The sequence below is a fragment of the Physeter macrocephalus genome, chromosome 18 (assembly GCF_002837175.3).
Source record: "Physeter macrocephalus isolate SW-GA chromosome 18, ASM283717v5, whole genome shotgun sequence".
Lineage (NCBI taxonomy): Eukaryota > Metazoa > Chordata > Mammalia > Artiodactyla > Physeteridae > Physeter > Physeter macrocephalus.
In genome coordinates this window covers 92715843-92731381 of record NC_041231.1, presented here as the reverse complement: position 1 = coordinate 92731381, position 15539 = coordinate 92715843, and the positions used below count along the sequence as shown (strand labels likewise).

Genomic DNA, 15539 nt, shown 5'->3' with positions numbered 1-15539 from the left:
TCGAGGAAGCATATGCAAATAGGGCCCCTGTCGCCCCGGCAACCATGATGCACGGCAGCCAATGGAAACCGGCAAGTTGCGACCCTGCTCCGTGATTGGGACGGAAGGAAGGAGACAGAGGCCCAATGGGCTGTGGGAACGGTCCTCGGCGGGTTGAGGGGCGGGGATATGCAAATATGGTTTGAAAAGCCGGCGGGAAATCTGAGTTTCGCGGGAGGACCTTGGCGCGTAAACCGTATCCCTTCATTCATTGTCAGCAGCAGCTTCCTGGAGCCATTTTTCAGCTGCCGGCCGCAGCACCCGTGCTGCCGCCGCCGCCTCGCAATCCATTGCATCGGCCGCCCCCGACGCCTCCATCCCCCCTCGGGGCCCGATATCCGTGCGCCCGGGACCCTCCTCTCTCCAGAGCCCCGATTATTTTTGGCCCCCGGGGCCCGGGCGGTGCGGAAAAATAAAAAGAAAAGGGAGAGAAGGGGCTCGGAAGCGCCGGGCGGGGAGGAGAGAAGGAGAGACTTGGAAACTCCGACTGCAAATAATAAAGAAATTGAAAACAATACGTTAATATACCATAGCAATAAAAAGAGCAGGAGCGAGAGATGAGAAAGGGGATCCAGCCCGCCCTGGAGCAGTACCTGGTGACCGCCGGGGGTGGGGAGGGGGCGGCTGTCGTCGCCGCCGCCGCTGCAGCCTCCATGGACAAAAGGGCACTGCTAGCCAGCCCCGGCTTCCCCGCCGCCGCCACCGCCGCTGCTGCCGCCGCCCCGAGCGCGTACATCCAGATCCTCACCACGAACACTTCCACCACCTCCTGTTCCTCCTCCCTCCAAAGCGGCGCCGTCGCCGCCGGCCCCCTCCTCCCCAGTGCCCCCGGCGTGGAGCAGACCGCCGGCAGCCTCCTCTACACCACGCCGCACGGACCCTCCAGCAGAGCCGGGCTGCTGCAGCAGCCACCAGCGCTGGGACGCGGCGGCGGCGGCGGCGGCGGCGGCCCTCCGGTAATGCCCTCCCGTTCCCACCGTCCCCAGCCCGGGCGGGAGGTGGGCTCGCACCGCGCGGGGTGGTGGGCGCGCTGCGGGCCACCCTGGGAGAGCGCGGGGCCGAGCGTCGTGGGCCTCGGCGGCTGCTCCTCCAACGAGAGTTTATTGTTAGACTTGTGTGTTCCCCCCGAACCCCCGAAGGGTCTGGGGGGCTTCGCCAGGCAAGCGGGGCAGCGGGGATCGCCATAGCGCGAACCACATCAAACACTCCGAAACTTTTCGCGGCCCCCCCCCCCTTCCTTTCCTGCACTTTTCCCTACCCCCACTCTCCCCTCCCCTCCAACTCGAAGCTTCCTCTTTCTCGGGCGTAGGAAGGGGTCACGCCCCGGATGGAGAAGGGGGTGGGGGAGGGAGTAGTGAACTGGGGAGTGGGAGACTCCAGGGGGGTGGAAACCGGGGGGCCCTGGGGGTGATGGCCGCCCGCCGGCCTCGGAGGCCCGTTGGCAGCCGGGGGTCCCTAAGGCGTGCTCGGAGTGCAGGGGCTCTGCCAGGCTGCGCTTGACACATTTTGGGATCTGTAACTCCCGGCAACAAAGGGGCTGGGGGAAGCCGAGGGGGGAGGTGGAGCTGGAAGCTGGCTGCAGGCCGGGGCGTGGGCCCTCTGGGGGTGAGGGGCTAGCGGGCGGGCACCCCGGCCTGGGCGCATCCCGGTGGTGGCAGCGGCGGCGCCCGCGTGGCCCGAGCGCCCGGGCCTGCCTCGCCGGGCCCCGGGCCTGCCCTTGACCCGCCTCTCCCCTTGCCCCTTTCTTCCCCGCCCTGTCCCCCTCTCCGCCCCCCGGCGACGGAGGGCGGGGGCAGCCGTGTTCCCGTCCCGCCGCCTGGGTCTGTCCCTCTCCCCGGGACCCGCCGGTGACGTTTCGCACACGTGCGCGGAGGACGCGCCTGTGACTGGGGAGGAGGCGGCGGCGGGAGGGGGCGCTGGAGGGGGAGAGGGGGCACCCACTTCCTCCTGCTCGCCGGCTCCCTGGCCTGGGACGGTCCCGGCGCCCTCGCACCCGCCCCCGGAGCGGCCACCCTCCCTCTCCTCTCCCCAACCCCCTCCACGGGCGCCCGCCCTCGCCCGGCGCCGCCGGTCCGTTCGGCCCTCCGGGCCCCCTCTCCAGCCGGCCCCCCCCACCTCCCCCCGGAGCCAGGCTGGTTTCGGAAATGCCCTTACAGCAGCAGGTTAGTGACCGGGACGGCTCGGGGGCCGCCGCCGCCGCGGGGGCACCGGATTCTGTTGGGGGTTGGAGCCGTGAGGGTAGGCGGTTGAGCGGGGTTTTGGAGTGGGAACGGGGGGTTGGGTGCTCGAGGGAAATGAGTAAGCAAGAAAAATCTAACTAAGTAAATGCCCGGCCTCCGGTTCTAGGAACCTCCGGGCAGGAGTGTCCGCCCCAGGGGGTGGGTATGGTGTTTACGTGTGTTTTTTTTCTAGGGGCCCGAGGGATGGGCGATCGAAAACCGGAGGGGGGGGCTTCTCGCCAATGGCCGAGTTGAGCTCTGTTTTCTATCTTCCTTCCCTTGTGCTGGAGGGGGAGGGGGGCGGGTCAGAGGGTAGGGTGTCTGTAGGATTCCCAGGCCACCCGCCACCCCCTCCCTTTGTCCCTGTAATTTATAAAGCGCCTTTGAGAGATGATTTAGGTCAGTATGCGGCTTCTCTTTTTGTTGATACTAGAAAGAAGTGTGGCCCGGAGGTCTTCCTCCTTTCTCCTTTTCTCTCCTTCATTCCCTTCCTCCATGCCTCCCGTCTTCACCCTCGTGGTGAGACTTGGACCCCACGAGGCTAGAAACGAACCAAACCCAGTTAGATAAATGGTTGGCTGATAATATCAGTCGTTGACCTCACCTTGTCTCGGCTCCGAGTGGGCTGAATTTTTGAAGAATCAAGATTTTGCAGAGGTCTTTAAGAGAGTCGGCACGCAGGCAACACTTTGGGGGATTAGATGGGTTTTGGAATAATGAAAAATTTTAATTCATGACTCTTCCCAATTTCTCCTTGAGTTGGATCTTAACTGCTTTTCAGCCCCAGAGATACTTGCTAGGGATGTGTGATACCGTCTCAGTCAAAGAAGCTCATGGTGTATTAGTGACTAGGGTCTGCCAGCAGGGGGGAAAGAGTACAGTACCTGCTTACACATAACAGCATCCAGAGTGCAGGATTCTCAGACACAAGAATATGCCACGCTTTTATTAGCATTAAATACTATTACTGACTTGACCTAAACGTGCTTGGATATATTTTAAGCATATTTGCCCCCTACAGGGTTCTGTCACTGTATCATAAACCTAATCTGAAACAACCAGCTATTGACATACTTCTGGGACTTGATTCAGATTTACGGGAGGGTAGTTTTGACAATGGGAAATTGTGAGAGGACCAGGTTGCTTTTTTTTTTTTTCTTTTGAATTTTAGCCCACCTGGGCCAGGTCTCTGAAACTGTCTAGCCAAACTTCTATGTAATTCATTGTATTTAAGTATTTAAAGTATAAAAAATTACCCTCACCACCTTCCAAGCTACTTCAAAACTTTATCCTCCTTACCATGAGATTATTATTCCAAAATCATGAGCACAGTATATAAAGTTTGGTTTCTTTTTTTTCTTATCAAAATTATATTAGATTTCTATTGAAGTCTTGAACTTTCGTTGATATTCTTTCCCTAAGCAGGAGGGACAGCATGGGGATAGCTAAGTGATTGGCTGAGCAAAGAGATCATTTAAACACTTTCCATCCAAGAAGAGGTTGAGAACTCCTTGTTCAAGTGGCCACAGTTACAGACCCACCTGGTTCTGATTCCATGTTCTGTCTCTAGAACAACCAGGAGCATATTCTTCACCTTTTTTTTAAATGTGGGAAAAAAAATGTGTATATATATATATATATATATATATATATATATATATATATATATATATATATATCTCAGTACTACCTTACTAGCTGTAATTGCCTCTGTCATTTACAGGTCGTTGGATCTTAGGCAAATAACTTAAACTCTCACAACACAGTTTCCTCTTCTGTAAAATAGGGACAATAACAGTACGAACTTGAAAGTTCTTTTTAAGGGTTAGTTATGATAATGCATGTAAAACACTTAGCACAGTGCCAGGTAAATAGTAGATGCCCAATAAAAAAATGAATATTCAGAAATTTATATTTTTTTGGAACTTAGAGAAATAATGTAAGACCATGTGCACACTGCCCCTTTGTTGACATATATGAGTAAAATGGTTAAAAGTTTTAAAAAATGATATGTAATTAACTATACCTATTTAACTTGAGTTTTTAAATCCATAAATCATGGCTCTCCTAAGAATGGATAAAATAGGGACATGTCAGTACCACAGGCCTATGTTAGAGATGGTGGTGATGAACTGCCCCAGCATGAGCTTGTGCCTTGAGTTGTGACAAATTTAGATCAACTCATCCTCACTTTTTTGCCTTGCTCCTCCCTTGACTGCATGGACCGGCCATCTTTTGCGTGCAGCCCGTGCTTAGTGGCTTTTGTAGAACTGAACTCTTAATCATCACCAAGGCAGAGACATGCACTAGATAAATTCAGTTCTAGATGGTGAGCTGTTGGACATGGAAGGAGTCTAGAGAAACGAGAGTCACAAGTGCTATATATTTTCTGGAACTGAGAGGCCTTCATCATTTTCTGCCTCTGCTAAAAAGAAGCTGAAATGATTTCATTCCGCTTCTAGGAAGTTTGGGATCTATTAATGCAAGAGACAATGGCCTGTCACATCTGATTTAATTTAATCCAGTCATAGCATCCCACTGATTAGACTTTGGGAAGGCACCCACAATGCTTGAAATTTCCCTGTAAGAACGGAGAAACCATAGGTGCTACAGCTGAGTCTCTTTCTTTCCTGTATAAATATAAAAGAAGAAAAATGCTGGGTTCCTGTGGTTCTGTAGTCAATAATCTTGCTTCTGCTGAGATAGATGGTTGGTGCCAAGTTTAAGCTAGGAGAGAATTTTTAGTCACTACATACCCCAAAATGGAAGTTTTAATATAATGCAGTGCCCAGACTCAGGCAGTACAAATAGCTCCACTATAATCAGTACCCAGGGCACCACTCTAATCATCCTCTGAAACAAAGCACCCTTAAACGTGGCTCTGTGAGTTAAGGAACCCAAGCTTGTGAACAGGAAAGGATTTTTTTTTGTTGTCGTTTTTCTATAAATCGTCACCTTATGTAATACTTGGAAGAGTAGATTCTGAGATTAATGTTCTGCTGTGTAAAGCTAACGTGAAAACAGAAAATAATACTCTAAGCTTAGACATGAATAGATAAGAGCACCTGGAGGTTGAAAGGTTGTAGGGAAAAGTGGCTTTTATTCTCATTTCTCATAGGTATAACCCATAGTGGTCTTTTATTGCCATCCCCAAAGACACACCGTCCATACCTTTAGCATTTTTCCAAAGGACCTGGACCCACTTGGCAAGGCTTCAGACATTCATAGTTGATTTTTCTGGCTGGTTTTCTAATTTACTATGACTTAACATATATTCCATTTGTATGTCTCGTTTACATCCACTTTCCCAGGCTGACTGACTCCAATTCCTTTTTAACCACCTCCTTTCTACTAACATTTTAAACTAGGAAGAGTGAAAAATCAGCCACTGCCTGTGCTCATTAAATCACATCCCTCCCAGATGCCCGTGAAACCGCCCCAAATAGTGCAAAAGGCAACGAAGGTAGATTGCAATTCTTATCAGGTGCTCTGTTTCAATTTGGGTTTGTTTTTTTTTTTTTTTGCGGTACGCGGGCCTCCCACTGCTGTGGCCTCTCCCGCTGCGGAGCACAGGCTCCGGACGCGCAGGCCCAGCGGCCGTGGCTCACGGGCCCAGCCGCTCCGCGGCACGTGGGATCCTCCCGGACCGGGGCGCGAACCCGCGTCCCCTGCATCGGCAGACGGACCCTCAACCACTGCGCCACCAGGGAAGCCCTCATTTTGGTTTTTAAAGAGAGGAACTTCCCTGAATTCTTTGAGGTACTAAGCATGTGGTTTAATGCATATTTTTCATGCTTGTTAGCAGCTTAAAAGTGTTTCGGGGACTGTATTTACAATTGCTAAGAAGCATTTTTTCTACTGATCATTTTTCATGGGACTAAGAAGGGACGCTAACTGGGAAAGCAGTAAGTATAGGAAACCACTAATGGTATCTCCTTCCTCCTACCCTGACCTTCTCTTTGGCTTCCAAGAGTGGCTTGGAAAATGTATCTTACACAAGGAAAAGTTATACAACAGAAGGGACAAAAGACAGCAGCTGGGATGGGGATAAGGAATCCTGGAAGGCAGGAGTAGCGTTAATATAGAGGGATAATACATATAGCTTTGGGGCCAGTAAGAAGGAAATCGGTTTATTTTCTGTTGTCGCTTTTGCTTCAAACGCTCTCCTCCCAAAGCAATGCGTTTTTGGAACTCAAAGAATGTGTAAGTTACAAGGATGCGTACTCAGTCCGCCTCCAACCTTAACTGGGGGTCAATCTTGTTGCTGTGGCGGCCACAGTCATCTACAATATAACTTTGAAGGGGAAGAGATAAAGCCCACCGGTTGCCAGGTTGCAATCATAAAGCCTGGGCCCCTTGCTTTGCTGGAGAACCTGGGTGAAACAGACCACTGCTTAGCTTTGTAAACTAAGGCGGGGGTTTATGTCAGCAGAGGTTGATAGCAGTGAGAACGGACAGCTGATGGAATAGAGAGGAGATAGGAGGAAGTAAGAAGAATAAAAGTAATTGACTTTAGTCTGCTTTCTATTACTGTAGTCCAACCGTCTGGGGCTGTTTCTAGTGTCTAGACAACATTCTTATAACTAATTCTTCTAATTAGCATAGGCAATCATTGATATTCCCAGTGGTCTTTGAATGGTAACATGTGAGAGCTGTAAAGCAAGAGTCATCATCTGACCCAATCCCCTTCAATATGCGGGGGCGGAAATTAAGACCCAATGCAGTTGTTACTTACCCAAGGTCACAAGCTAACTAGTGGCGAAGCCAGTACTGAAACTGGAGCCTGGAATTCTTAGAAGCAGCCCCATTTGCCAAGAGAAGGTTAACTGAGTCTCATGTGCCCTATATGGGAAAATTGGGATGTGTAGAATACATTTAAGATTGCCTTCAGGAATGGTTACATTTTTAAAATAGACACATACAGAAGTGTCCTTTGAACAGTTGGCTTTAGAGTAACCGCTCATTCTCAAAGGTACAAAATAAGCCACACTCCTTTAGATGTTCGATGAAAGGGAATTTTAAAAAATGGAAGGAATGACTGACTCTTATAAAAAACATGATAGTAGCCTTTTTAAAGCTTTATTTGTTATTTGCAAATTTTTGTGGATATGACACGTCAGGTGCTCAAACGGTGAAACATACTTCGCTGAGAATAGAACCTGAAAGGATCTTTGCCACTCTCTTCAGGAGAAGGGCACAGTATAGCTCTGGTGTTGGAGGTTTGTCCCGGGCTGTCCACATCCTGGGTGACTGTTGTGGTTTTCAGAGGTCCTGGGGCCCTTGCCCAGTGACATTAGACCAGGTGCCCTTCCTTCAGAAAGATTGCTGGTTTAACAAAGCTTACCTCTTTCAGGGGAAGAAGTCCTCATCCCCTAAAAACCAGAACTAATTTCCTTAAAACGTCTTCTTTTACTTGTGGAATTGCGAAAGCTTAAAAATAGAATCACTTCAAGCCCTGAAGCCTAAGAGTGAAACATAATCCAATGGCGCTATAGTTCACCAGCCTGTTAGGGGCCGGGGATATATGGCTTGTCTGTAAACCACAAACCAGAAAGGTGCCATGTGTAGGTGCGGTGTTAGATCAGGGAGCAACTGCTGGTGAGACCTGTAGTTATCAGTGAAGCTGATTTCCCCTGGAGGACTTTGTGGTGGATGGAGTCCATCTCCGGAGTCCATCCGGAGTCCGTCTCAGCAGAGGAGCTGAGCGCCCTTGGTTCTCCCCGCCGTCTCATGCCTGGCTCCCCAGGAGACCCTGTTAGCTCCCGCAGCATGCGCCTGACTGCTGAGAAGGTCTCCTCCAAGCTCTGGTCTTCATGATCTTGAAAGTTGCAGCTCTGGACACTGGGGGTCACAGGAGGTCAGCTCAGAGCCTATAGATTTCACCCCTCCCTTGCCCTTTCTCCATGTCTGATGCTTTGAGGCTCCAGAAATACATAAGCAGAGCAGCAGCCCTGTGACCCCATCCCTTCTGAGCCTTTCTGGGTCTGGCAGCCCTTAGGAGAGGTGAAGGCTTATATGTACCTAACCCACACCCTCCACCTAAAAGGCAAACTGAAGGGCAGCCAAGTATAAGAGTCAGACGATGGAGCCTGAAGCCAGAGTGTCTGGGTTCTTATCCTCTGTGACTTTGGGCAACTCTGCTTAACCTATGCGTCTTAATAGCCTCACCTGTAAAGTGGGGAAATCACAGTAGCTACCTCCTGGGGATCGGGACAATTAAATGAGGTCATATTTGTAAGGCGCCTAGGCCGGTGCCTGACCCGTGGGAAGGATTCAGTAGATACGTGGTGGAATTGCCCTTTTCTTCCGTGGCTGTCTCTTGGGCCCATCCTTTGGTGGTTTAGGTTCTGAACCAGCCCTTGTGTTCATGCAGACCCAGTTTACACCTCTACAAATGGCGGTGATGAGGAGGAGGAGTGAACCACAGGGCGGTTTTCTCCCAACATACTCTGTAGGATCTTTGTATCTCTTTATAAGCTGTCCAAGGGCAGAAAGATAAACGTCTTATTATCGTAGTCCTTTTGGTAGCGATGCTGTCGTGACGAAAATCTTTTATTTCTGTGATTATCTATGTTAATAAAGTTGCACTCTTAACGTGCTTTCACTTCTGTACAGTAAACTCGGGCTTAAGACTGAACGGTGGAGATCAGGGCGTCTGAGGTGTCTGGGGCCCTGCAGGATGGGAGGCCCCAGCCAGGGTGCGGAGGGGAGCTGCCTCCGGGCATCCCTGTCCCCTTCTCTCCTCCCTCACAGTGCCTAGTTGTTCCGTGTGTTATGCCTGTTCCTCCCACTTACCCCTCACCTCTCTCTCTGCCTGGCTTTTAGAAGGAGGCCAGAGTTACAGCCTTCACGGGCTGGTTCCGTGACTTATCAAATTAATTACAACCTTTTCCCTAGCGTTTGAGGTCCAGCGAAATCTCGCCCTTCCCGTTCTGCTTCCCATTCCTCCCCACTGGGATCCTGACATGGCACAGCGCTTAACGGTGGCTGCTGCTTTCCCTCCCGTGCATTTATTTGCTTGTTCCTCTGCTGCCATCCTTTCCACCAGCCCATCAAGGACACCCCCTGCACAGAGCCTTCCCTGATTCCCCAGGCCTTGGGTTCCTCCCTTCCCTCAAGTTACTGCTTCCTTCCCGTAGCACATCTTAGTCCACCTGACATCCTCATCGGTGGTGCCCTTGACTCTTCCTCCAAACCCACAAGCTTCAGGAAACCAGGCTGTGGTTTTCTCGTCGTGTCGTCCTTGCAATGCCTTCTCCGTTGTGGACGCTCAAATATCTGACAAGAGGCGTTGTCATTAGGCACCCACAGTGTGCTTGGCGCCCCAGTCTTCCTGTTGAGGATGCAAAAGAAGTATGAAGTGTGATCCACCCACTCTTGAGTTTATAGTCTGTCTGGGGAGACGGGCTCTAAACACAAGTTGAGTCGCAAGCAAGACCAAACAGGAGTCAAACAAGACTCATCTTGTCCTCGGTTGTCCAGTATCGACAGGATGTGCCAGCTGGACCAGGGGGATGGGCAGGCCATGGATCCCATGGTCACCGACCTTAGAGCGCATTTGGGTGTATATTTGAATCATCTTGGCACTTTCGAGAAATACCCCCATCTAGACCTGAGTATTTTTTGAAAGTGTCCCAGGTCATTTTAACGTGCACTCAATTGGAACCGCTGGACTAGGTGGACGGGGAAGGTTTGGGAGGCTGTTCATGGCTGGGGGAACGTCATGAGGCCAAGGTAGGAAGGCAGGAAGTAGGCTAGCGTAAGGAGACCAGTTGGACTGGTGTCGATATGGGGGAATAGCAGGACCTGACACTGGATACGTCGATAAAGTTGGTCTGGAATAGACTGCCTTCCTACAAGGGCCGGGCAGGGAATTAACTGGGGGGGTATGGAAAGGTGGCGATAAGTAGTATGGGAGTTGGGCTTGAACAAAGAAGAAATGCCCTGTCAGAAGGCAGCCGAGGAGGGACCCCGCCCCAGGTGATGGCTTCCAGAGAGGAAAGCAGGTCCCATTTGTTGCCAGATCTCCAATTTTCTTAAAATGCCAGAAATCTACCAGCTTTAAAATGCAGGCTCAATTAAAAAGGAAAATGTGCAAGCCAAACAAAATAGGTCTCTGGGCCAGATTTGGCTTCAGGGCTGCCACTCAGCAGTCTCTGGTCTATGGGATAATAATAGCTAATGTTTATCAGGTGCCCATGCGCATGGAGGGCACTAAAGTAAGTGCTTTATGCGCATTAACACATTATCCACATAACCTATGAAGTGGGTATTATTACCATGCCTGTCCTGCACAGGAAGAAGCAGACAATGAGGGCTTAAGAGGCTGGCTCAGGGCTCCACTGATGAGAGAGGCAAGTGAAACTGAACCCAAGGAGCCTGGCTCCAAAGTCCGCAGACCCCAGAAACCTGGGCCAGGTGCACTGGTACCCCATGCCGACCCTTGTACCAGCTTCTGGACTTCCAGGTCATTGCCAAGGCAAACCATCCAAAGACGAGTGACCCAAAACCCAAGGGAGGTGAAACAAAAAGCACTCCCAAGGGGCTGAGAACTTAGGGGGTCCAAGCAAGCACTGCTGCCTGGGACCAACACCACTGGGAACCAGGGTGACACACTGGACACTCGGCCCTCAAGGGATTTACTTTACCCTATAGCAGGAAGACTGTCCATTCTCTCGGGTCTGGGCCTGCCTGGAACAGGTTACCAGCTGAGCAGAAAGGCAGAAATTCCCATGGGAAGAAAAGTAGGGCATACCATTTAGAGCATGGGTGCTACAGAGTTGATGAGTCTGGAAGCAGGACAGCAACAGTGATGGTGTGAAAGGCAAGGTGGAAGTGAGAGGCAGGCTACGGGAGAAAAGAAATACAAGACCTTGACTCCCGAGATGGTTAGCTCCTGGGGCTGAAAGAATGGACAAGGCTGAGCTTTTCCTGCATCAGGGTTTGCACCCTGTGGAGGGAATGGTGAGTTTGGAATGAGCTGGCTGTGAGGGATACCGTGGGCCACCCAGCTTTCTAAGAGGCCAGGACCCAGCCCTGGGAATGTGGTTTTGGCACAGAGGTTAAAGTGGAGGGCTTGATGAACAGCAGCCAGCCAAGACTGGCCTCAGCTTAAAAAAACAAAAAATTAACTTGGTGCTACAAAAACCTTTCATCATTTTCACTTCTTGTATAATATGAAAACGAGACAGATTCATCAGGTTGATTTGGGGGATCAATACTGTCAGGGCTCCCAGGGACGAGCCATCAGATGTTATTTATGACGTACTTTCCCTGGTCTGGGCCTGGCTCCTAGCTGCTTTGAGAAAGCAAAGAGCCAGCTGGAGAGTGCTGTGCGTAAAGAAAGGTCACATAATTATGTCTTGAACTAAGATGGCTTTTTTGACCATGATTTCCTGTGCTCTCTGACTTTGCAGATTAAAAAAATATATATCTTGGATATATTTTCTTAAGCCCTAGCGTATTAAAGTTTAAAAATGAAAGAGCCATGTAAATTCTAAATGTCTTTATCATTGATTTTTAAATATGTAACTTGTATTTAAGCCTATTTGCAGTAACCCTTGAATGGACCAATTTTGTTGCTACGTTTGGTGGCAAGACTTGTGATGATCACACCAATAACGTGGTAAAGTTTTCAACCTTCTCTGTTACTGTTTTCCTTGCTAGCATCTCAGACACTCTAATCCTGGGACTCGTCTTTAGGAGGGAGGTTTTCAGCTCTGGGGACCCATGGCATGGTCGTGGGGTACGGGAGGAGCATAGGGCTTGACATCTGGCTCCAGAAACGTGCTCTGTCGCTTATCAGCGTGTGACCTTTCACAAGTTCTATGAGCCGTAGTTACCTAAAATAGTGTTCCTGTCTCCTTCAGTGGTTGGAAGGATTAAATGAGATAAGTTTATAGGAAGTGTACTGTGTGTTCCTAACTTAGTGTGTTCACCCCGCTGCCCCTCCTCCACGGTTAGGAGTGAATTCTCAGCATTTTTACCCATCTGAGGGAAAACAAAGTACAGGACACTTACTGAACACCCACTCTGAGCTGAGTCGGTTCCCAGTATTCTGGGTGTTTCAATGAGTAAGATGTTCTTCTGGCCCTCAAGGAGTTCATCGGAAGATAGGGGAGATGAAACAAGTTCTCCAATAACTGAGACAAGTTAAAAGACAGTGAAGGCTGTAAGAGAATATCGATGAAGTTTCTTAGGCATCCAACCTGGGGCGGGGGTGGGAGGGGTGGGACAGAGAAGGCTTTGAAATTGGAGCAGAGTTTCAGCACCATTGATATTTTGGCCAGATACCTCTTTGCGGGTGGGGGTGGGGGGGCTGTCCTGTGCCCTGTTGGCTACTCACTACTCTAGTGAGTAGTGAGGACTCCTCACCAGATGCCAGTAGCGCCCTCCAGTTATGACAATCAAAATTGTCTCTGGACACTGTCCGATGTCCCCCGAGTGCAAAATCGGCCCACATGTATCCCCCGCCCCCTCCCTGCCCTGTTGATGAACCACTGAACTAGCCCTGTATTGGGCTTGCCTAAGCCCTGCATGGAACCCCAGCGCTGTGATTCACTGTCCCACTCTTGAGAGATGATATAGAGAAAACGTGCTCTGTGTAGCCAGCCAAAGCCCTGCCTGTTTTGTGATCAGGCATACTAGGAATGGGCCACTTGAAGCCTCTCCGTAACTCGGAGAAGAAAGGATCAAAGTCTGCAGTTCAGAGAAGGCCAAAGAAGTTTTGCATTTATCATTTACTCAACTGGGGGTAATTAAGAGAGACCTTCTGCTTGGGACCAGCTTCTCCATAGATAGATAGATGGTTTGGGGGCATCACTTCCTTTCTAACCTGTTTCCTCACCTGTTAAATGAGGAGAATCAAGGTTCTCATCCCATAGGTTGTTGTGAAAACCGAACACCCCGATGCATGTAAAGTGCTGGCTCTAGCTCCAGCCACGTACTAAACACTCGGACGTGTTTGTTATAGCATCATCTATGTTACTACTGCTGTCGTTGTTGTTGCCACCATTGTAAGCAAGTTGAGCTTCCCTTTCAGGGCAATTCAGCTGTTAAAAGCCATTCCCTTTGTTGCTCGTGTTTCCACAACCACTTCCCTTGCTCCTCCATCCCCACGCTGGCCCCAGTTTCCAGCACGGGGCATACTGATTCATTTGACTTACTTAGCAGTTATGTATAGGGCACCTAGTGTATGCCAGCCCCTGTCCTAAGTGCTGGGGATGCAGCAGGGTCGACACAGACAAAATCGCCTGCCTTGTGTGGCTTGGATCGTGAGTGATGCAGATATGGCCGTGTAACAAACAACCCCCCCACCACCCCCCTTCCTGTCTTTGATGGATCGTGTTCTTTTTTTTCCACAACAGTGGTTCTTAAATGTGTAGTCCGGGACCAGCAACAGCACCTGGGAGCTTTTTAGAAATGCAAATTTGGGGTTCACACCCGAAACCTACTGAGTCAGAAATTCTGAGTGTGACCAGCAGCTTGGGGTGTGACAGGCCCCCCCAGGTCTTTCCAATGCCCAAGTTCGAGAGGCACAGTTTGGGAAAAGATAGCTCTCAACAAGAAAGGACTAGGGGAAGCCAAGGCCTGGATTGGGCTGTCGTCTTACGCGACAAAGAGGGTGTTGCCCGTACAGTGCATTTCCAAAAACAGCAGCGCTTAACGAAAGATCTTAGGTGTATCAAGACAGTTCAAAACTGGCAGTGCCCTTTGATCTCTTCTGGGCCTGGCATCCCTTTTTGAAATGGGAGGACTCTGGGAGGATCCTGTGAGCCACAGCACAGAACTCAGTAACAGACATTCTTATCCTTCTTTGGGCTTTTCAGCATCATCCCGTGAACAGGAAAACTGCTTCCCTCCCTTTTCTCCAGAGGCTTTTGATGTGTTTGTTTGACAATTATGTTCCTCCTTTTAATTCCTTCTCGTTTAATCGTCCTCTTATTTAGCACCAGTAAAAATCCTTATATCTATAACCGAATTGCCAGCCAGATGTACCAGGCTTCTCTGGAAATGAAATGGTTGCTCTCCTCACATGTCTGGTAATTTGGGTATTTAAAGATATCGTGAAGAGTAAATGAAATGAGAGACCCTGGGCCAGCGTCCAGCCTGGAGCTGGGCACAGAGTGTCCGGCCACTTGATAAATTCCCGCCCCTGTTCCCAACTCATTATGAAAACCAGTAAAGGCAATAAGTAGATACCACAGTTCTTTATGTGAAAGGCTTTCGACTACCCACAGTTTGAATGGGTATGAATAATCGTCATATAAATTATAACCTAAATCATGGAATCAGAAGTTCTGATCAGTTAAAACTTAAATATATATGTAATTAAATAAACTTAGAAACTTAAAAGAAATAGATGTTACCTAATTTTTTTTCATGAAGATGGATTTTTTTTAAAGCCCTAATCAGATTGACAGAAATTCTTTACTTCTGCACTAGCCCAAGATTCTGCTTATACATCTAAATTGACAGATTCTTTTTTTTTTTTAACTCTACAAAATATTTTATGGCTTGGATGTGCGAGATAAATTTAGGAGGCAGAAGAATAAATACTGGCTTTCAAATTTCTTTGCTAGTGATATACAGAATACAAAAGGAATAGTTTCACAAGTTACAATCAGTTCAATTTGGGATACATTGTTTGAGTATGAGTCTGAAACACCAAGAGTCCTAGATATAGAATTAAGTTGATTTTTTTCATACAAAAATATCTAGCACAGTATATTGATTAAACAATATAATGCCAATTTATAATAACACCAAGTTCTCATTATATGTGGGTCATTTCCTGAGCACTCTGAACTGTTACATTGACATACAGTACTTGCCCACTCCCATGCCAACATTACACTAGTTTTATTTTAGAAGTCTTGTTATTGCATAAATAAGTCTCCACACCTTATCACTACCACATCTTCTTCTTCCTCTTCAAAATTGTCTTGGCTGTTTTGGTTCTTTTTTTTTTTTTTAATATATAAAGCAGGTTCTTATTAGTCATCAGTTTTATACACATCAGTGTATACATGTCAATCCCAATCGCACAATTCATCACACCACCACCCCCACCCCTCCGCGGCTTTCCCCACTTTGGTGTCCATATGTTTGTTCTCTACATCTGTGTCTCTATTTCTGCCCTGCAAACCGGTTCATCTGTACCATTTTTCTAGGTTCCACATATATGCGTTAATATACGATATTTGTTTTTCTCTTTCTGACTTACTTCACTCTGTATGACAGTCTCTAGATCCATCCACGTCTCAACAAATGACCCAATTT

General features: G+C 48.9%; 1 protein-coding gene across 4 annotated transcripts in view; it reads left to right on the top strand.

The window, feature by feature from the left end:
* Positions 1 to 530: 530 nt before the first annotated feature.
* Positions 531 to 15539, top strand: part of E2F3 (E2F transcription factor 3) — an 83333-nt gene continuing 68324 nt past the window's right edge. For 3 of the 4 annotated variants that reach the window (XR_008615629.1, XR_008615630.1, XM_024121806.2), the window contains exon 1: positions 531 to 995. Coding sequence is in view for 2 of the 4 variants with exons in the window: in XM_024121806.2 (XP_023977574.1) it covers positions 597 to 995 (399 nt within the window). In the remaining 2 variants the exon portion in view is untranslated. Of the gene's footprint in view, positions 996 to 1946; positions 2202 to 15539 lie in introns of those variants that run through there. The other variant, XM_024121807.3, reaches the window with a different exon arrangement.